This window comes from Culex quinquefasciatus, chromosome 3, assembly GCF_015732765.1.
Source record: "Culex quinquefasciatus strain JHB chromosome 3, VPISU_Cqui_1.0_pri_paternal, whole genome shotgun sequence".
Taxonomy (NCBI): Eukaryota; Metazoa; Arthropoda; class Insecta; order Diptera; family Culicidae; genus Culex; species Culex quinquefasciatus.
This window is the reverse complement of record NC_051863.1, coordinates 105,432,059-105,455,568: the sequence shown is the minus strand read 5'-3', so window position 1 is coordinate 105,455,568 and position 23,510 is coordinate 105,432,059. Positions and strand designations below refer to the sequence as shown.

Here is a 23,510-nt window from a genome sequence, read left to right as displayed (position 1 = left end):
GGTTCTACGTCATAATCCCACTCGTTACGATATTCATTTTTTTTTTGCTGGAACCGAGAAACCTCGGGACTGAAAGGTGACAGGGTCGAGGGGAATGAGGTTTTGGGGTCAGATCGGTAGGTCGTTAGGAGCAGTGGCATCATCAAGGTTGGTTGGGAGCAATTGGGTGCACGTAAAATTACCCACACGGGTCTGAAACATTGCTGCGGACGTAGGAAGGGATTAATTTTCAAACGAAAAGTTCTCTTCGGAAAACGATTTATTTCATTGTGTGCTCCTGTGCAAATAAATGGAATTCCCCGCTTCGTTATATAATTTTTGGCTGCAATTTTATTGCTGGCAAGTGGAAATGCAACATGCTGCACTTTTTTCTGATAAAAATAATAATTGCGTTTGTTCCTTAAATAATGTTAATTCTTAGATTTCAGAGTTCAAGCATGGAGATTTATTCTCACCGAATTAAAAAAAATCAATACTAAGAGAAAACTATGAGGCACCTGACAACCTGAATAAATATTTGGATGTTGCCTTAAAAGATATTTTTTTAATTATTATTATTAATCGTTTATTTGCCAATGAGCCAACGGCTCGTAGTGACTGACTAGTTTGTTTTGTTTTACATTTTGTTAACAAGCATTAAATTAGTGCAAATAAAAACTAACAATTAATAGAGAGAGTTTTTTAGTTCTTTTTTGAATTGAGAAGTTGGAAGTCCTTTGATGTCCTCGGGAAGAGCGTTGTACAGCATTGTAGCCTTGTAGAGTGCTGAGTTCTACCCAAAAGTCATTGTATTGATCCGGTTAGCACTTCCTCTGGTGAAGTGTCCGTGTCTGTCCACACCTCGGCCCAGCACAGTGGGTGAGTTGGTTATTATGGCGTCAAAAGTCAGATAAACCTCGATTTTAATTTAAAGATCAAAGATCAATAGATTAATTACATAGTTTTACGAATTGACCGATTTAAAATTTTGTCCATAAAAACTAAATCTCACTTTTGTTATTATCAACGGCTTACAGTCATCCCACATATTCGGAACACCCACAAATTCAGAAAACTTTTTATGATAATTGGTCAATTTGGCATGCCAAAAGTAGCTTTTCTGTCGACCTTACTATTTTTAGAACCTTCATTTGGACATTATCTTGCTATTTCATTAGTAAAACTAAAACTTTTTTAACAAAAAACTTCATTCCAAGACTATTTTGTCCAGAGCAGCAAAACACTGCCTCCAAATGGCCTGTTTCATAATTGTGGGATGTTATTGTGCTTCCCACAATTGTGGAACACCTGAATTTAACTGATATTTTCACAAAAAAAGTTATCAAACCATGTATAAAACATCACTAAGCTTGAGTTTCATTAGTTTCAGTGTTTGAAGTCATTATTTGGTAATAAATATGTCTCCCTCCGTGTACGCACGAGAGCAAGCAGCAGTGAAGTGCTCAGTGCTCCATCGTTTTTTCGATTTTTTTCGCCGTAATTAATTGTGGTTCCCGCGAGTTTGCTTCTCCAGCATGCCAAAGGCCGGCCGTGGCCGTGGCAGTTCGAGTGCGGCCTCGAAAAACCCGCGAAGTTCGTCTACCGGCCGTGTGCAAAAAGGTAAACAAACCAACGCCGTGTCGACCGCCATCGCGCAGGGGAGCGTGAACGCAGAAGGCATCGACAAAATGTTACTACATCCCGGATATGTCCCAAGATCACCAGTGCGAACCCGTTCCGGTACTTCCGGTGCCACGACCAGTGGCACATCAACATCCGCCAACATCCCCATCAGGAACGAGTTCCAGATGCTGAGCGACGACGAAGAAAATAACAACTCTGACGGTAGCAGCACTACCGACGACGACGACGACGATGATGGTCGTGCACGGAAAAAAGTGCCGACGTCAAAAAAGAACAACTCTCCATTGGAACGTAGACCACCTCCAATTTTTGTTTTGGACACGTTAGCGGACGATGTTGACGAGTTGCTGGAAGGCCTCAGATATTGTCTGAAAATCGGTAAGTCGGCAGTGCAAGTGATCACACTGACCAAAAAGAATTTCGACCTGGTGTTTGAAGAATTGAAGCGTAGCAACTTCAACTTCTACACATTCAACCCCGAGAAGCCCCCTGTTAAGGTCGTCTTGCAGGGTTATCCGTCCGATCTCCGACCTGAAGGGTCACCTTTCGGACGCCGGAATAAAACCGCGGGAGATTAAAGTGCTCTCGCGCAAGACAACGGTAACAGGTACACACACACTGTACCTGTTGTACTTCGACCGCGGCACCGTCAAGATCCAAGACCTGCGGCGGACTAAGAACCCGACGGACGTAGCGCAATGCCACCGTTGCCAGAAATTCGGCCACGGCTCGCGGAACTGCAACCTCCGGCCCCGCTGCGTGAAGTGCGGTGAGTCACACCTCTCGGAGGCGTGCGCACTGCCACGAAAGGCGGACTTGGGGGACAAGGCAGAACAAACCAAGTCGCGCGTAAAGTGCGCGAACTGTGACGGCAACCATACCGGCAATTACCGCGGATGCGTCGCGCGCAAGGCCTACCTCGAGGAGCAGGAAAAGAGGAAGAAGAAAGCGTCCCACCCTCCTCAGCGAAGTACGAGCGCAGCCGTTCCTGTAGCTGGACAGCGTACGGTTCTAGCGGAAAACTCAGCGTTCCCTCCTGGTTGGGGGCGTTCGTTCGCCAGCGTGGTCGCTGCCGGTAGCGGCAGTACGGCCCAGCAAAAAGTCACCATGGAAGATCTCTTCACCCTGCCGGAGTTCTTTGCTCTCGCGGGGGAGATGATGACGCGGTTTCGGAGCTGCCGGAATAAGGCAGAACAATTCCTGGCCCTTGGGGAACTGATGATCAAACACATCTACAAAGGATAAATTACCTGTGATCTAGATATAAGCCTTCTCTTCCTCTATCCCATTTCCTTTGCAATTTCTGTAAGTTTTTTTTTAATAGTTTTTTCTTACTCCTGCTAGTGCCTTAGTTAAAGAAATAATTGTTCCTAAATGGATTATGATGCAACACACAGCTGTGAGGAACTCCAAAACTCTGTTATGCACTTCAAAATAACTCATTGTATCTTGATTATTCACCAATAAAACCGAATTGAATTGAATTGAATTGTAATAAATATGTACTTCTGGAGAGATCCAAAGTTTGTTTACATTCGTAAGAAAAAAGTGTTCCGAATTTGTGGATTTCAAGGGTCAAAGTAATTCTTCAAAAACTTCACATTATAGTTAAAATTTGCAGATGTTCGATACAGCATTCGAAAGATCGCAAGAAAAGCTTTCAAATTAAGGTAAAAACGAATCATTAAGTTCAAATTATCGATTTGCTATGATTTTTTGAACATTGGCCAATCTGGAAACCGTTCCGAATATGTGGGATAACTGTATATCTTTTTAATCTACATCTAATCTACCGTCCGAATTTTGAACAAGTGCTGTTTCGAGCTAAATTGTGTGCATATAAAATTGATTTTTTGAAAACCTTTTCAAAGACAGGTTGATTCTGGACCTAAATTTCATCAAATTGACTACGAGTTTATGAGAAAAACATTGCTGAAAATTTGTAGGCTTTGGTGTGGTAAAACATTTGTCACCTTTAAAATAACAAATTATATTGAAAATTACAGATTCTGTCACAGAACTTTTGTGTCATGCTCCATCAATCACAACGTAGCCCTCTTTTGTATGACAAACGCAGTTTATCACTTCAAATACTTGCACAAAAAATCAAAGTGACAAATACATCAAAGTTTTGAATCCTTCCCTTACTACCGTTTGGTGATGACACTTTGGCGCAGTGAGAGCATTCCGAGTACGGTTCTCGATCATCGTGACAAAACTCTCATGCGATTACGAGCGAATTCAATTGACCTTTCGAACGGCTTATGTCAACCGAACCGGTTCCCTTTGTCGTCCGTGGGCCCTACCCACCTCGGCCAGCCCAACAAAACTCCGTCCCGGACGAGCGATCCTTGCTGACTTGTCAGCCGAGGAAAGATGGATGATCCGCTAGAAAGTGGGCAAAAAAAAAACGAATCAGCATCACCATCCTCCTCAATTTTCCCACTCAGCTTGGCAAAGGTGCCGCTTTGCCCCAGCTCCTCCCAGGAGCATGAACGGGAAAGCAAATACATCAAATTGATTTCAATCGTAAAACGCGTTTGTCCTTTCTCCCACTTGGGCCAATCTTGCCCCATCCCCCTCGCCAACACAGAAAACCCACTTTGTGTGTGTGTGTGTGTGTGTGTGTGCGCGGGCTCCAAATCGTGTCAACTCTCGGAACTTTGATTGACTGTTTTATCTGTTTCTTCCCCTGATTCTTCCCCCAAATTTTAGGGTTGGGGGATGCAAACCCTTTTTTGGCCCATCCGAAATCATTGATACCACCGCACAATCGATAAATGAAATTTTATTTTGTGGATTTTACGTTTTCGGTTTTCTCCATTTGATTTATTTGTTTGGAAAAGACGTAAATCATTCGCATCAAAGCAAATCTGCAATTACAGCACACCGGGCCATATAAATCCCGGGATCATTATGATTTAGTGTTGTTCTGAGGATGTTTTAAGTTTGACGGTACGATAAAAAGGTCCGTTTTGTTTGCTTACAGTAAGGACTCAGATTTGCACTACTAGCGATGCGTTTTTTTTGTATGAGTTAGACGACTGGCACTCCAATCATCACGCTCATGAATATTTGATTGAATGGTAGTCGGTTGTGGTTCCGGTAATATCCGGTGGAATCGGTAGAGGGGAAAAACTGACGAGAATACAAAAAAAATCAAAGTGTGTGTGCACTGAAAGGATTCTGGTTGGATTTTTCTGACGATGGGTTAAATTGAAAAAAAAACTGCAGTAAGAATTATTGTTTGAAAAAAGGGAGTCCTTTTTTTTATTCGTTTAATTCTTCAAATGATACCGATGACAATTTTTTTCAGGTATAACAACTTCACTTTAAACATTTGATTTAAACTAATAACTTGTACTACAAAAAAAACTTACATTCTCTAGAATACATACATTGTGCCTGGTTTTCCTAAAACTGTTAGCAAGAGTGTAACCAAGGATGCAAGTGGCGATGAAAAGTAGGCCGTTCGTCATTCTTTTTCCAGGGCTGCGGAGTCGAGTCATATCTCAAGCGACTCCGACTCCGACTCCGACTCCAGCTTTCTTAGTTTAGCCGACTCCGACTCCGACTCCAGCTCCGGCTTTCAGCTCCAACCGACTCCGACTCCGACTCCAACTCCGGCCTACTAACTTTAGCCGACTCCGACTCCGACTCCGACTCCAGCTTTCAACAAATTGTTGGCTCCCTCTCCGACTTCGACTCCACATATTTTTTAATATTTAAAAAAATCGTTAATTATTATTTTGAAAAAAATGATAAATAGAATTATTTGAATACTCTCTAAGTATCAAGTTTTTCTCCAAAAAAATAAGTTCGAAAAATTGTAGGTTACAAGTTGTATACGTTATTAAACCAGATACAGTTCAGACTCGATTATCCGAAGGCCTCGGAAAAATTTCAAAAAATATTCTTATAAGGCCTTAATTTTAATTGTCAGGTTCAAGTATGAACACTTAACTACGCTAAAGTGATTTAGAATTTTTAAATTCAAGATGGCGTCCAAAATGGCGGTGATAACATATTGAAAAAATGCATTTTGATATTTAATAGGCAATTTACTATTCAAATTTTACTAAAATGGGGTCGCTGAACTCGAATGGATTCGATTATGCGTGATGGAACGTGATTCGATTATCCGAAGCCCATACAAATCGAACTTAGGATAATCGAGGCTTATTATAATCGAGTCTGGACAGTATCAAAAATATTTCCAGTTTTGAAGGCATTTTTAGATGAACAATTTTGAAAGTAAATTTGGACTCATTAACATAACCACAATTTTACACTTATTTTATTAAAAGCTAAAAAAATTAAATATTTATATGTCATTTTTTTGTAATGAATTATTAAAAGTAACCTAGCCGTAATGATCGTTTTAAATATCATATATATTTAATTTGCTCACTTTTAGGCTGACATTTATAAGAAGCACAGTGACAATCAAAGTCACCTTGGTTTTTAAATAACAGTTTTAAACGAAACTATTTTTAAAGCTCCATTGATTTTTATTTAAGACGTACATGGACATCACGCCATAGCTGAAGAAGAATATTATCGCAAATCAATTTACCTAAAAAAATATTTGTGGAAAGGAAGCATAAGGGCTTCTTTTCAAATATCCGTGACCTAGAAAATATTGAACCCAGAGATTTTTTATTTATTTTAATTTTAAAATTTTCTATGTATAAGGAGGCGCGCGATACTTCTTGAATCTTCACCTTTGGTCAAATTTGAATTGAAAGGGTTCAGGCAAAAGGATGCAATCAAGACTCAATTGAATATTTCTGGGTACAAAACTAATATTGTCTATTATTTTTTAATTAATTTATTTTTTTATGAGACTACAAATTTGGGTTAGAGAGGATTAACAGGGTTTCATATAGTGATCAAAGTGAAATAACACAATAAGAGCATTCCAATCACAATAAAAATGCTCAAAAAACATAATGGCATCTAATAAAACTCCTGAATAAAAAACTTAAAAATATAAGAAGTTCTGTGAAACCTGCATTATATAACAAATACTGAACAGGTAAAAAATATTGTTGAATTTTAGATAACTCCGACTCCGACTCCGGGTTATCAGAAATTTCCGGCTCCGACTCCGACTCCGACTCCAGCTCATAAAATTTAGCCGACTCCGGCTCCGACTCCGACTCCAGCTGTTCGAGTTTTGATGACTCCAACTCCGACTCCGACTCCAGGTCCCCAAAAAGACCCGACTCCACCGACTCCGGCTCCGACTCCGACTCCGACTCCACAGCCCTGCTTTTTCTAAAATTTTTCATCATCCTGAAATGTTGTTTTAACCCCATTTTTGATAAATTTCAAAAGGATGCCTTTTAAGTTGAGGAATGAAAAGCAGAATAGATTTTGACCTATATTAACTTTAAACCATAAAATAGACGTAAAATAAAAGCATCAATTTGAATTTTTGGACTTCTTTTTTTCACTTGAAATTAATTGATTTGAAGAAAAAAAAACTTAATTGGTTTAAACCAATGCTTCTGAAGCTGAAAAAAAGTTCAACAACTTTTTAAAACATCAGTTTAGTCAGCGGTACCTTCAAACCACCCTCGCAATTCATTGTTGCCTCCATTTCATTCAACAACTCTAATTCAACAACTCCCACAAAAAAAATCTATCCTCCACGGACCATTGGCGAGCACGTTCTCCGCTGCTTAACTTTTCACTATCCCGACAGCGACGTAGATTGTAATGGAGTTTTACCGGAAAACTTTTGCTTCCCAACAGTCAGTTTCGGTCATTCAAAAGTGCCAATGGCCATTGTATGGATTAAATCGGGAGTGGGAAACTCTTTAGCCCCGAGCTGCATCCTATGGGTGGATGTTTTTTTTTCAATGTGTGCGCAAATTCCTACAGATTTACGTGTGTTCCGTGAGAACTCTGCTGAGCTTTGTGTGGTCATTTTGAAAAGAGGGTTTAGCTTCTGCTCACTTCTGTTGGCACGTTAGTCTAAAAGTCACCAAAAGGGGGGTGGGGAACTGTAGTGAATGGTTATCCATTTGTGGTTTCCGTGGTATGGTGATCAAGGTGATATGTCGAGCTGCAAAAATCTGGCTGGATTAAAAATGTTGAAAGCACACCAGATAAGTAACGACCACAGGGCAATCTGATAGTTTTTATCCGTGGTTGTAATGCAAAAAGTTTTATTTAATAATCCTTTGGAGAGATATTCAACAGTTTCAAACAGGTGCTATTCACGATAACGTTACGTGTGCTGATTCTACAGTCATGCTCATGTTAAATCTTTATTCCTCCCTCCAATAATTCATCAGATCAGCAGGAAATCCTGGCTCTGACGTGCACCAGTAATGAAGCTCATGTATACAATATTTTGCCCAGCTTTTCCGTCATTTTTTCTCACAGCCTCTTTGCTTTCTCTTTTTCTTTCAGAACGTGTCCTGGAGACATCGTATCACGGCTTAATCAAAGAGAATGAAACATTCGTCGAAATTACGCCGTTAATCAAAGTCGACGAAACGAAAATATGTGGCTTTCACATAATCAAAAAGAATAAGGAGATACCGTTCCAGGTGAGTTGTCGTCGTCGTTATCCTCGGTGACCGCGTTCGTTACGTCTGCTGCCGCGGGGTTCAAACGTTTTGCGTTTACCACACAAATAAGTTGTGCCATAACGGCACCTGATGAGTGCTAATAATGTAGGAAGGTTTTCGGATTTATACAAAATGTAAAAAATCCAAATTCATGTGGACTAGGGTGCCCGGAAAGAAATGACCCCCTGCTCCACAAGCGGAAAAGGGGTTTTGGGTTATTTTAAGTACACAGAAAAAAAATATGTGAATTTACTCGACACGGAAAAAATGAATCACATGTAAACTCAGTTGATGTTAACTTGAGATTCGACGTAAACGGTTGAATCACACGTAAAATCATGTTTTTAAGTATAATTTGTGGCAAATTTACATCAAATTGCATTTAAATTTAAATGTTTAATGACGTGCAAAAGTGTTACATCATAAATGATGTAACATTCGGAAATATTTTTTTGTGTGTATCTGTGCAAACCCGAGCCTAAAGCTGGTGAAAAAATGTTTTTCATGCAAAAATTACTTTTTAAATCGCTAATAACTTTTCAGGATAAAGTTTTAAAACTTTGGCAAGTGCTACAAAGTTGTAGAGCATTAAATTTTCAATGAGAATCTCACTTTTGGGAATGTTTGGATGTAAGTAGCGCACCCTGTAGACTAAACCGTAAGAAAGTTGGGTTTTCCATATTTTTTTCGATTTTCCCCATACAAACTTTACCTTTGCGTATCAATGGGTAAATGTTGACCAATTGTGTTCATATTTGGTACAGAGCCCTAAAATAGCTCAAGGAACAATGTTCAGCTTGTGGAACGAGGTTTTGAGAAAAAGTCCCATATTCCGTAATGATTGGAAGCATAAGTAAGTCGTTAAAATCTGACAAGGGTTTTTGAACAACCCAAAAGAAAAAAAATCAGAAGCTTGGTCTCCATTTCAAATTGTGCAACGACACCTACAGCTCATTTTAAGGGGTTTATTACAATGTCATGTAAATCGTCAAAAAAGTCCGAGATTGGTGTGAGCGCACATTTAAACTTTTTTATAATCTTTTTGCAGGACATTTAAATGTGCATTTTCATCTATTAACAAAATAAATATTTGGACATTTGGATGTACCATTGCCGACCGACCGAGCCACGTAGCCCAGTGGTAACGCTTCCGCTTCGTAAACCGTAGATCGCGATTCAAATCCCGGCTCAGACCAACACAACTGGCGATCTTTTCCTTATGGATTCGATTGCTTAATAAAGGGAAGGTAGTGTATCGTCACAAACTGGACCTTAACACGACACCTTAGGAAGACAACCTAAGGAATGTTAACATTAAACTTAACATGTCTACGTTAAGTTTATTAATAAACTGTCACTGAATCCGCTTTGTAAATGCCGGCCCCGACACTCTTCACAGGTGTTCCCTCTGGAACAGGGAGAGATTTACTTTTACTATTGCCGAGATAAAGCTATTTTAAGTTAGCAGTTTCAAAAACGGGTTTGATGAAGACTCGTTAAACCGGTCCTGTGTGCATGTTGAAGGCTGATTTTCAGAAATTTTATTTAAAAAACCCTTATATTTTTGTATTTTTTTAAAAAGAACAAGATTTCAAAATTGGGCTTCGTCATGCACACGGGATATGTCTTGGGAGTCTTCACTTCAAATTTCAGATTATTTGGTCCATCCCATCTCGAGATATCGTGGCACCCGTAAATCAACTCCTTTTTAAAGAGAAAAACGTTCACAAAGTTTGACAGTTCGCTTTGCGCATGGCAAAAATGTGAACTTAATTTGTCTCTTACTCAGTTCAGTCATGAAATATCTTTGTGAAACTTTTAGGAGTGATTGAAAATTATCTTTTTAGTAAATTTAGTGAATTTTCTGCATGTAGAGGGTAAAAAGCAGGAATTCCCGGAAAATTGGCCATTTTTGAGCCTCTCGATTCTCGGGAAATTTGGTCGAGACTCCTGGGAATTTTTAAACTTATAAATATTGAGACAAAATATTAAAAGTCTAATCAGTGACAAACGATGAGTTCAATTCCATAAATAAACTATTTAATGTACTTTTCGAATGGACAGAATGGTCAATATTTCATTTTCAACAAAATTATTCATTTTAAAATTGTCGTGTTTATCTAGCATTGCAGGGTTATCTTGCTTATAAACATCATGAGCTATCATGATTTTACGAAAAAAAAGTTTTGAAAAAGTTGGTCGTCGTTAATCATGGCCGTTCAACCGGAGCAAAAGATGTTATTATAAGTGTAAAATAACACCACAAAATAAAACCATTTCAATACCAAGTTGTGGTCTTCTAAATTTTTGAACATTGCTTGAATATCAAAACTTGGTATTGCCTTGGTTTTATTTTTATGGTATTCCCGCGCCATTGGAATATCAGATTTGTTTCGTTAATTAATGCATTTGGTTGTCCCGACATAGGATTTTTTCAACTTTAACATTTTTGGTTTTCAAGTAATTTTAGCGCAAAACTTGATTTTTTTTTCAGCACTCGTCGTATTTATCCAACTCGGTAAACCTCATTGGATAAATGTACAACTCGAAAAAAAAAATGTTTTTGCAATTTGTTGCAAAAACAAAAAAATTAACTACTATTATGCAACATGTTACAAAAAGAAGTTTTCGAGTCGTACATTTATTTTTGGCACAGAAATGTAGGCTGTTTCGTCGTTCGAGAATGACAGGAAAAGTAAGCAGTATCACGACGGAATGAAGCATTTCCATTCGAGCAGTTTTTGCTTTTTTCTACAATGTATTCCTTATGGGAGAACTGTCATTTCTACCACTCAAATTCGGTGATTCATTGCAAAAATATTTTTTTCGTTATATCTTGTTATGGGAGAGAATCTTATCAAATACTTTTATTATATTTGTTTATTTAATTTGAAGTAAAGAAAATACTGATTTTATTTTAAAAGTCATAAATTGAGCACTCCGTAAATGCACTGCCCTAATTGAACGTCAAAGTGTTGATGAGCCACCATTGCTTTTCCTCCATAACGATACAGGCTAATGTGTGTTGCTTTTAAAGATTCCAATATCTGCCAATGTTTGCTGTCATTCTATGTGTCATGGTACTTCTAAAACACTAAAAACACTTTTTGCTCGAGCTTTTTTCTTGTCGAACTTCAGCTCAGCCTAGCACATTCTGATTACCCTTAAGCCGCAGCACAACGAGCTCGTTCAACATCCTTCGGCATGTCAATCAACGCCGTTACAGGACATGGTTTTACCTGGTATAAACTCACCCTGAAGCTATTTCGGATGAGGTTGGCAAAAAAAAGCAAGTTAGACGATACACTAGTTCTTGGCTAGGATTAATCGAGCAGACTATCGATTAGAAGCCATGAATAAAGGTCGCCACCCTCCCGTTGGCAATCGATAGGTTTAGGGTTGCCACATGAACCGCTCTCTAGAAACTTTGCATCGTTTTCGGGGAAGTCAATTCTATGCCGGGTTATCTTAACCCTCATCCTGCATAGGAGAGTCCACACTTTATAGCTTTCCACCTCGCCCCTCCCATGCGGTGAAGCAACCGGAAAAGCAAATTGCCTCAGGCTGAGAATGAAACAATTTAACTTTTTAAGCCTTTTTATAATTTTGTTTTATCACAGGACATTTCACACCGAGTCCGGGGTTGTCCTTGTTCTTTGATCGGGTCCACCAGATAAGCCTATAAGAGGGAAACTAGGGGCCTATCATCCACGGTGGGTGGGTGGTTAAAATCTAATTTTATGGCAAACATGACAGGAATTGACTACGAGGTTGTTTGTGAAGAGGAAGTTTGCCTGAACGATAAGGCTACCAAATGGACTTGATAGGAGGTTTAAAATTGATATTTATGCTTTCGTTTTAAGAGAAAATTCTTTTAACCGAGTGCATTTAAACTCAGTATTAAACTTTGAGATCATCTAGCACATGTCAGTTTACTGTAAACATAAGGCAAAACCTTCTTCACCTTGGATGACATTCCGAGAATTGCGCCACATCCGACTTCTTCCAGCTGGTTGCTTTTGACGGGGCTCAGATCTCCAGATCCATTTGCCTCCGTGTGGTGACAATGTGGTAAAGGATACATTTTCGGTATCATTTTCCACTCCAGAGAACAAGAACGCGCCCGTGAAGATAATGTCATTTTGTTACCAGTTTATCACATTCGCGGGTATTAACATTCCGGTGACACATTTCATCGAGCAACAAAGTTTTAATCCGCAAACTCTTGCCATTTTCGTCACCACCGCCAGATCTGCTCGTTTTCCCGCGCGCCAGTCGAAGGTTTACGATGCATTAGGGTGGATCCTTTCGATATGATATACATTTTCTAAGGCCTTTTATATGAGAAATTCTACACGCGCTGATGAAATATAACAGAAGGATGCTATTTTAACCCAAGATTCGTGCAACAAATGTGATACGAGTGAATTTAAATCCTCCCACACCACGGGTGTGAATCCTAGCAGCAGCAGCAAAAGGGCAATGTTTAAAGCGAAGGAGAAAATTAAACCACCATTAAATAAGCCAGCTCAGTGTCACGTATTGCTACATTATTATTCGAGTACGCGACTTTGGAGTTGGCTCCATCGGGAAACCCTCACCTCCACGTGCGAATGTTGTTTGCTGGTGCTCCTGCTGCTGCCGGGGAGTGACTTTTCACGTTCACGACTGAACTGGAAATTAGTCGGTATTATCAACTGGACTCGCGGGAAGTGGGATCGTCTTGTTTTAGCCGTGCTGAACAAAGCAGGTCAGATTTTTTTGAATGACTTGTTAGATTCTCTGAAAGCTTAAACAGTCAAAGTTCATGCAACAAGTTGCACACAGAGATGACAAGTATTACTATTACGAATGCTGAAATGCTAGAATTTCAGCACGTATTCTGTTATGTTATGATTATCTAATCATTATAAGCTGGTACAAATTTTATATAAAGTTTTTGTTTCCCCCCCTTTAAAGTTGGCCCGAAAAATCGAGGGGCAAAAAAATGCGTTTAGAATCACTTTTAACATGTTTGAGCTGATTTAAAAAAAAATCGAATTTTCGAAAATTTTCGACGGTTAAGTTTTTTTTTCGCTATTTTTTTGTTTTCGTCAAATGTTTTATTTTTTGAAAATGATTGATGGCAAAACAACTGAACTAGTGTAAAATGCATTTTAAAACACTTTTTTCATTTCATGCAAATGCTGAAACTATAGCTTGTTATTTCAATATTAATATTGAGGGAGGGGGAACTTTGAAAAATATTTGCATCGTCATAAAACAACTTTGAAAAAATTAACCCTGTAAAGAAAAAACAAGCTTCATAATAAAAAAGAACGAAATAAAAAATACCTTTCGGGCTATTAAAGATTCAACAAACAACGATGCCCTCCGAGCTACGATGCTACGAAGAGGACTAGCTAAATCATTTACATCCTTCAACGTGCCTTCCAAGCTGCAATGTAGTGTACTTGTCCATAATTACAACAACACACTGACGATAAACTAATGACAAACTCGCTTTCGTATCATGAACTTGATATTTGAAAACCATTTCATTTCAAGGTAACGCATAATGGGGCAAACTGTCAGTTGGCTCACATTTGCACAACGCCAAGTGCTAGAGATTTGACTCAACCACTGCTGCACAAGGATCTTTTCACTGAGCTGAGATACTTGTGACATAATCATCATCATCGTCATCTGCTCAACACCCTCTCTCATTGCCATCCAACCCACAAAGGAATCAACCATGAGCCTTCGCTGGGGCTGCTGCTGTGTTGCATACCACTTGAGAAGGTAATTAGTGCCAACCACCAAGCCCGGCTCCAAGCGCACTGGGCTGAGCCTGAGTGAGGGATTTAATGCAAATTTGAGCATTGTGGATGTTTTCACCAGAAGGACCTGATTTGCATTCCATTCTGCCGTACGTCGCACGTCACTGCTGGCTTGCCCTTTTCCCTGAGACATTGCTGGTCGGCGGCAAAGATGTGTTGAATTACGGACGAGATTTAGTGAAAGTTGTACTTGTGGCCATCAATGAACGATTGTGTTTGTTCTAGGGTGAAGAGATATTGAGATCGAAAAGTATACTTTTCATTCTATTATTATCAGACAGATTGAGAAGAGCCTCGATGCTGATGCCAGCTAACCTTATAAAATGGAAATTTAACGATATTTAAATGTAGAATCAATTGTTTTTCGATTAGAAATGAATCGATAGAACAAACTAAACAACTCTTAGATCTTTGATAGCACCTCGGTTAGATGTGATGAGTTCAGTTTTTTTGTCTTCATACAGTGGGAGGGAAATTGTTACGAATATTTTATCGATAACTCTGCTTTATTTCTGTGGGCACATTTATCTCACAAGGTTTAAAAAGGTGTTACTAAATAAATTCAAAAGTGAAGAGATATCAATCAGTATAAGTTCATCTTCACCCTTGTCCTTACAAGCTTTCGGGATTGAACTTTTTTTACCATAACGTTTTGTTTTTTTTTAAATTTTAATGAATTTTTGTTTAATGAATCTGTGCAACAAAAATCTGGACAGATTATATATCCACTTGAGAATAGACAGTTAATCTACTTCAAATTTAATTTTCTCATCACACTTGACTTATTGAAATAATCGCCAAACAATGATAATTACTTCAGCCTCGTTGAAGCTACAGCAGAACAGTAAATGCCTCCAGATCAATTCATTTAAAACGCTTTCTGCACGATTTAACAATGATTCAGCCATAGCTCCCGTGATTCAAATTTTGAACGAGAAAAAATCACTCTACTCTCGATTCAGCCAATACGGCCTAGCGCTGTCAATTTGTCACCGGTGTTTGGACACGGATTAAAAAGACCCGACACCGGGAGGAACACCAAGTGACTTGTGGTCGAGTGATAAATTTAGGTGTAGGTGTTTGCCATTTCTGGCCCCTAGCTATTCCCATTTTTGGAATGATGAACCACTTTTGAGAGGCGTAGAGTGGTGGCGCCACAAGCTGCGTGTAGAAGATGAATCAACTTTTGCTAGGCTTGGCGATTAGTTGGTGGGGTGGTTATTTGGTGAGATATTGCTTAAACATTCAGTTGAGATTATTATCATATTTCATTATTTATTTGGTTGTTCTTAGGCATAACCAAATATCAGGAGAGCAATTTAAGAAACCTCAATATAGTAGTTTATGCAACAAGTTGCAAAAAGAGGATTTTTTCAGAACGAGTCGTAAATTTATCCAACTAGGTTCACCGAGTTGGATAAATACGAAGAGTGCTGAAAAAATCAAGTTTTACAACGAGTTCCATACAACATTTTTTGCAATTCCAAAAAACACACAGTGAGTGAAATTTTATGTCAAATTTGCATGCATTTTGTCAATAAATCGTTTAAATAAAAAATATGTTGAAAAGTGTTACTATTCGATTCTGTTATTTTTGGTACAAAAAAGTAGGCTATTTTGTCGTTGAAGAATGACAGGAAAAGTAAGTAGTTTCACGACGGAATTGCAAAATAGAAGTTTATGCAACGAGTTGCAAAAAGAAGATTTCACCGAGTTGGATAAATATGACAAGTGCTGAAAAAAACAATTTTTGCAACGAGTTCCATACAACATTTTTTGCAATTCCTAAAAACACCCTTTGAGTGGAATTATTAATCAAATGCTCATGTATTTTGTCAATTAATCGTTTAAAACAAAATAATGTTGAAAAGTATTACTTTTCGAACCAAGTGCTGAAAAGTTCAACTTTTCAGCATCCATTTCAGTGCTGAAAAGTAAAACTTTTCAGCATTTATTTTGAAAAGTGTTACTATTCGATTCTGTTATTTTTGGTACAGAAAAGTAGGTTTTATCATCGTTCAAGAATGACAGGAAAAGTAAGTAGTTTCACGACGGAATTGCAAAAAAATATTTTTGCAATTCCGCTGTAAAACTGTCAACTTTTCTTGTCCTTCTGGCGAAACGGAACGGCCTACTTTTCCCTGCCAACTTGCCACGACCCCTCTTCGATTTGCGTGTAACTTGGTCCTAAGGGGTAACTGTTGTCCTTGATCACGAATCCGATGTCCGTTTTTGATATTTCGTGCGGAGGTGCGGTACGACCGCTTCCATTTTTGAACATGTGAATAAAAGATCTGTTTTTAATAATTTGCAGCCTGAAACGGTGATGAGATAGAAATTTGGTGTAAAAGACACTTTTATGAAAAATTGTACGCCCGACTTGATGGCATACTCAGAATTCCGAAAAAAACGTATTTTTTTTATCGAAAAAAAAACACTTAAAAAGTTTGAAAAACACTGCCATTTTCCGTTACTCGACGGAATTTTTTTTTGGAACATGTTATTTTAAGGGAAATTTAATGTACTTTTAAAATCTACATTGACCCAAAGGGGTCATTTTTTCATTTAGAACAAAATTTTTCATTTTAAAATTTCGTGTTTTTTTCTAACTTTGCAGGGTTATTTTTGAGAGTGTAACAATGTTCTACAAAGTAGAACAGACAATTACAAAAAAATGATATACAAACATACAAAAATCACGAGTTATCGCGTTTTTTTTCGAAAAAAAGTTTTGAAAATGTTGGTCGTCGTTGATCATGGACCTAGAATTCGTGATCAGTGACAAAAGTTTCCCCTTAGGATAACGTTTCACGAAAATCGAAGAGTGGTCGGGGCAACTTTTCCCGATTTCGTGTGAGTTGATAGAGAATAACCCACCTTTCAATACCAGTGCTGAAAAGTAGTAGGTTATGCAACAAGTTGCAGAAAGGGAATTTTTTCAGCACGAGTCGTAAATACGACGAGTGCTGAAAAAATCAAGTTTTGCAGCAAGTTCCATACAACATTTTTTGAATTTCAGAAAAACACCCATTCAGTGAAATCGTTTGTATCATTTTTTTTTGAAAGGTGTAATTTTTCAAAACAAGTTGAACTTTTCAGCACCCATTTTAGTGCTGAAAAGTAGAAGTTTTCAGCATTTATTTTGAAAAGTGTTGCTATTCGATTCTGTTATTTTTGGTACAAAAAAGTAGGCTATTTCGTCGTTCAAGAATGTCAGGAAAAGTAAATAGTTTCTCGTCGGAATTGCAAAACAAGTTGTAAGCAACTCGTGGCAATACATGATTTTTTCAGCACTCATCGTATTTATCCGACTCGGTAAACCTCATTGAACATTAAATGAAAAAATCTACTTTTTGCAACATGTTGCATACACTACTATTTTGCAACGTTTTTTTTTCTTGGTTTGCAGTCTTGAAAAAAGTAGTTTTTTTTTAACAGCGTTACAGTGCATAATCGCAAAATTTTCTTAATTTGTTCTGAACAAATTCGAAAACCTCTGAAGATTGTGAAATACATTGAGTATGAACCTTGTTACACGTCGCTTTTTGGCGTTCCGAAAAAAACGCGTTTCAATGTTTGATTTTGAAAAAAAAACAAAAGTAAGAACACGAATGTAAACAGTTACAAACACGTTTTGTTTGGTTGATCATTCTGTGCATTGTCTCGAAGTTTCGTTGAATTTGGTTGTCGGAGTCCTGAGTTATGATAAAAAATGTTTACAGTAGTTGGGAATGTAGGTACGTGTGTCAAACGCGTTTTGACTAAAATCCCTTTAGCCAGTTGTCGCACTTGCAGTAATTTTCATGAATGAAATGAATTTCATTCATATAAAGAGTGACAACAATTCACGGAGTTTTTTTTTTCGGTTTTTATTGAATAATCTCAGGATTGTAATCGAATTTTGGGGATCTTTTGCGAAAATCGTTGAAAATGGCAATTTTCTCGTGCCATTCTTAAGTGGCCTGGGTCTTCCTAATGGCCAAATTTGAATTTCATTAAAAAAAATGTTTAGGTTTGGCTGCAGATGCGAAAAACCAAACGGCTAATATGTCACTTTTATGGGAAATTGCCTTGACGGAGATTTGATGATGAACACTGAAACGCGTTTTTCTCGGAATACTTGATTTGGCATAATAGCCGAATTTTCAATTACGGGCAGTATGGTCAGTAAATGTATCGATAGGGTCACTGCTTTGTTGTGTTAGTTTTTCCATAAGAACCAACCCACACAGCATCCACACTGGGTTCGACGAACAATGTTCTTGTCGCCCAGAATGCTTTGGGCAATCAACAATTAATTAATTATACAATCGCTTCTGGTTCGGACATCAACCGACCGACCAACACACACAAGGCTTAGGTGGCGGTTTAATTCTCGGTCTCTTTCACACACATCCCGGTGGGAGAAGGGGATGCAATGCAATCAGCCATTCACACCCACATTTATATGAATACATGGTCGACGTCACAAAAAAGTGTTGTATGGGGGAGTGTGGGGAAAATGAGCGTTTTCACGACAGAGTTGCTGATTGAATCAAATTTTAGTTCATGAAATATTCATCTTTTTTCAACTGATTCAATAGACTTGTGGGGAAGATGCGAGCCATGTTTACCATAGTGCTTTAGTAGAGTGGACTCAGATTTATGGCAAGAACGTTTCCTCTTCTATCTGCATACGATTAGCAATGTGGCTCCCAGCTTTTTCTTGTTTTTTTTTTCTCACAGTTTCTGCAGCATTGATGATCGGCACTTTGATTGGGCGATGAGCTTTTGCCCGTAGGGGAAAGCATTCATCCAATGTTAGGACTGGAAATCGAAATGCTGATAGCATTTACTATTCAGAGCATGTCTTTTAGGAAACTACTTGAGTCAGCCTGTTAAGTGGAGTTAACCCCCTCTCCTTAATCCGTGCTGAGCTAAATCTCGCTTGCATTTCGCGTATTTTCCACCCCCACCCACCCAGGCTAAGAAGTATTCTGGTGGTGCCCTCGGCATGTCTGGGTGCGGAATGCATTTTCCAGCAAAATGTGCACTGCATGTGTGCACTTTTCCTCCACCAGAGCTGTCGACGGGTTGGCTGTGGTGCCCGGAAGGAGCGCAAACATTTATGTGTGTGGCATTATTATTATCGTGTAGCATAAATTACACTATTTTTGGATAAACTTTGCCGCACGACGACGACGGCGCTGCAAATGTGAGGAGGGTGGTGTTTGTGTTTGTGAAACATGTTTCGAAAGCAAATGAGCTTTTGCCAGTCCTGCTGAATTAGGCACGTTTCGGTGAATCGATTACGAATGAATCACGTCAATGAGATATTGGTGGCCATATTTTAAAGGACGAGTTGAAAGGATTGGTTGGAGGAATCCTTGCAAATAATATTATAGGAATCCATCAAAACCTTAGTTTACAAACCCAGCAGAATGCAGATATATCTCTTTCGCAAAATATGGTGGTTTCAATTTTGTAAAACATTATTACACATTATTTGTTCTAAATGAAAAATTACCCTTCTGGGTCAATGTAGTTTCGAAAAGTACATTAAATTTCCCTTAAAATGACATATTCCAAAAAAATGTAACGGAAAATGGGTGAATTTTTAAAACTTTTTTAGTGTTTTTTCGATGAAAAATACGTTTTTTTTCGGAATTTTGAGTACGTCATTAAATCTAATTTCACAAAAAATCCCTTTCACACCAAATTTCTATCTCCTCACCGTTTCAGGCTGCAAATTATTGAAAAACACCCCTTTTTCCGCGTGTTCAGAAATGAAAGGGGTCGTACAGCCCCTCCAACATAAGATATCAAATAATGAACCTCGGATTCGTGATCAGGGACAAAAGTTACCCCTTAGGACAAAGTTTCACGCAAATCGAAGAGGGTTGCCCCGACCCCTGCTGTGTGAGTAGGCGGAGAATTTCCCAAAAATAAGAATATAATATAACATTTCCTCAAAATCAATTTTTCATGCAAAATTTAACTCTAATTTATGTTTTTTTCTAATAATTTTTTTATAGAAATTCCCAAACTTGACGGTTTATGTTCCTAATAATTCGAAATTGCCTCTTATTTAACTGAACTAGAGGAGAAAAAAACATGGTCCGTTTTACCGGAGTATCGATAGTCTATTACAATTTTAAAAAGTAATTCATAATGTTCTTCGATATACAACTAGGAATGATCTTGAAAACTGTTACGATCTCAATTTCAATTCCCTTGACTGACTCTAACTCCCAGCTCGCAGGACACCCTCACGGAGAATCCTGCATTACCACTTTAATCACCTGTCACCTGTCATATCATACCTCTCACACAGGAGACACACATAGAACGGTGCCACGCTCGTAACGTGACAGGCGCGCGCCACGTGCATTTCCCTTCGCACGCCACATTCGAAATTAATTGCCCATGTTTGACCGATCTTTAAATAGATGTTGAATTAATGGAGCTGACGAGGGCAAAGAAAGCAACAAGAAGAAGAAGAAGAAAAATGGGATGATTTTGTCACCCGCCAAATCCGGTGCATTTCGATGTTACCTTTCTGTGGGAATACACAAATACTAAGAAGTTTGTAAGAAGGAAGTGAAATCAACCATTAAAAAAAACCAAAGCAAATTTGAAGTTATGGTCCTTAAGGTGAAGCCGTTGATCATTTTCAGAGAAAATTAATCATCACTATAAAAAATTGTGTATTAAATTCAATTTTACGAATTTCAGCACCAAAAGGAATTAGCATGTGCCGGTTGTTGCCTTTTTGAAGCCACTGAAGGAATTTTTGTATACTTTTGTGACACAGTCATTGACGTCCTAGTTGGCAATCAACAAGGAACTTAACAAGGAATGGGATAATCGTTACCAAAAGGAATCAGCATGTGTAGGGCACTATTCTAAACAACTTGTTGAAGGAATTTTGTCAAAATATTGAAAGCGACGCAAAATTTATATCTTTGAAGGAAAAATCATGACAATGATGGAAGTCTTCAGTTAACAGCGATGGAATAATCATCCTCAAAATAAAATCTTTGAATGTTCATCAAGAGAAAAAATCCGAAGGGAGCATGGCTCTCCTCTCTCGCACACGAACAATCTGTAAAATAAATCTAAAAAATCGTCTTGATTATTCGGTGGAACATATTTTTCCCAACTACACTTGCAAGTGTAACGTCACACGTCGAAAAATGACCTGTCACATTTTGTAGATGGGCAATGTGTGTAAACAAAGTGAAATAAATGATTTTAAGTGGTGCTGACAAGGAAATTCACAAAAAATCATCAACAGATTGATTTCCTTGGAGAATTTCGGGAGCTTTTTTCTTTTGCGTGATTTGCCTCCTCTCTCTTTCGCGGGTGAAGAAAGTTCGCAAGCGAAATTGATTTTTTTGCGATTGTTCCATCCCTGTTCCTTAACTTTGTATTTTTTTAAATAAAAGGAGACATAATAATAGTAATTATTTAAAATAAAATTTTACTGCAGAAGCATTACTGATAAATAATTATTGAAATTTAAGATTTGGTTTCTGTCATCCGAACAAGTTCTCGATCAAGACCGAGGAACAATTGAGCTTAATATTCTTTCATCAAATATTGTATGATTTCAGAACAATAAACCATCTTATATGATTTTTTTCTACCTATATTTTAAATTCTGATTGATTTGGAGGTTACTAGACTTCCTTTCCTTTCTATAGGGCTATTAAACATACGCCCAATCTCGTTCTCAACACCATCATTCCAAAAATATACGATGCGTAAAAAAACAAGAAACCCATTTTAAAACATATCAACCTCCCACTTCAGCGTAGCGGGCGGTTCTCCTCCCGGTGACGACAGGCGTCGCGACGCTCGTTCACTCTCTTTCTCTTTGGTGGTAGGAAAGGAGCGCCGACGAATCGAAAACGCAGCCCTGGTACAGAATCTATCTCTTTCGTTATTTTTGTTTGTTAACGCGCACAGAGCCATTGGGATAGAATATCAATTTATTTTAATTGCTTTCCCCCGAACACGCGCCACCTGTCGTGACAAAATCAAATTGTGGCTCCAGTTGCTCCATAAAGTTCCAGGTCCCTTTGCTGGGCTGCAAGGTGAACTCCGCCAAGTGTTGTTGACTTTTGAAGGTATGGGGCTTAACGGAGATCAGGCAAAAGGGGCATAACGAATCTTTATGAAAATCGGTTTTATGCTGGCAGGAGGCAATTTTCGATGGAAATGACTGCGTTTGAAAGGTTGAACTAATTGTTATTTGCAAAGTGTTTGTAGGTTTGACACCCTGTAATTGCTATCGTTAAATGTTATTAATAGAACAGTTCAGACTCAATCCCAAAATCGTGAACAAGCGTTCATGACGTACTCAGAATAGTTTTAAATCTTCCGCCATTTTTCGTGACTCGACAATAAAAAGTTTGGAAACAAGTTATTTTAAGAGAAATTTTATGAGATTTTTGAAACGAAAAAAACCTTAAAGGGTCCATTCTTCTTTCAGAACATTTTTTTTTTTTTTTTCATTTTACAAATTTCAGTTTTTTTTCTAACTTTGCAATGTTATTTTTTATTTCAATGTGGCAATGTTATACAAAGTTGTAGAGAAAAAAATAAATTTGTATGCATAGACATAAGAAGTTGGGTTACAAGAAAATAAGTTCTGTTTATGCATCAACATTTTTGTTATTGTCTGCACTACAACTTTAAACATTTTTACACTCTTTGAAACTGCAGTACATTCTCCTTTGGCATCTCAAGATTTCTTTAAAAAAATCATGTTTTTATGAAAAAAATAAAAGATTCTCTGATTTTTACGAAAAAATGTTTTCTGGATTTCAGAGTATTTTGACAAATCAAAATGTTAAAAACATTGATTACCTCATTATTATAATAATTCATTATTACGTGTATGAATTTATTGGTATTATTTATTGTACCGTAAGTCTCCATATAAACGACCATACCTCAATGCATCGAAATTCCTATCCAAACTCCCACAGGACTCTATTCTGAACGTCCTTAATCTAATTTATGACGAGATGAATGATGGACTCAGTGGCTGACACGTGCTTGCTACTTATAATTTCTGCGAGTTATATCAAAAAGGCCAGCGACGACTCTCGGCACAATTTGTAAGAAATTGGTCCCTAGTTTGGCCAGATTACGCGAGGGGGGCTTGCCCGAGCCGGAGAAAATGGTGAACAAATAGCTGATTCATATTTCTTCCACTGGACTCTGAAAGATTGGAGCAGAGCAGTGACAAGATGACGATGCTGCGTGGGATATTCGCAAATTACGACTTGGCTTGAAAAGCTACCAATTATTTCAGGATTTGCCTAAAATAATTTCTTTACGCAATCATAACAAGTGATGTACTTTTGAGTAATCTCACCTGTATCGTTTAAAGGTACACCAGGCTGAAAAGGTGAAAAAACGCCACCCACTTTTTCTTGTGACGTGTTCACGTAAAGCCAATTTCTCATAATCATCGTTGTTATTCATGAACTTG

At 38.1% G+C, this 23,510-nt stretch overlaps 1 protein-coding gene across 6 annotated transcripts in view; it reads left to right on the top strand.

Annotated features, from left to right (window-relative positions):
- Positions 1–23,510, top strand: part of LOC6030866 (calsyntenin-1) — a 191,623-nt gene that overhangs the window by 109,466 nt on the left and 58,647 nt on the right. For all 6 annotated transcript variants that reach the window (XM_038263444.1, XM_038263447.1, XM_038263449.1 and 3 more), the window contains exon 3: positions 8,047–8,186. In XM_038263444.1, the coding sequence (XP_038119372.1) occupies positions 8,047–8,186 (140 nt within the window). The remainder of the gene's footprint in view (positions 1–8,046; positions 8,187–23,510) is intronic.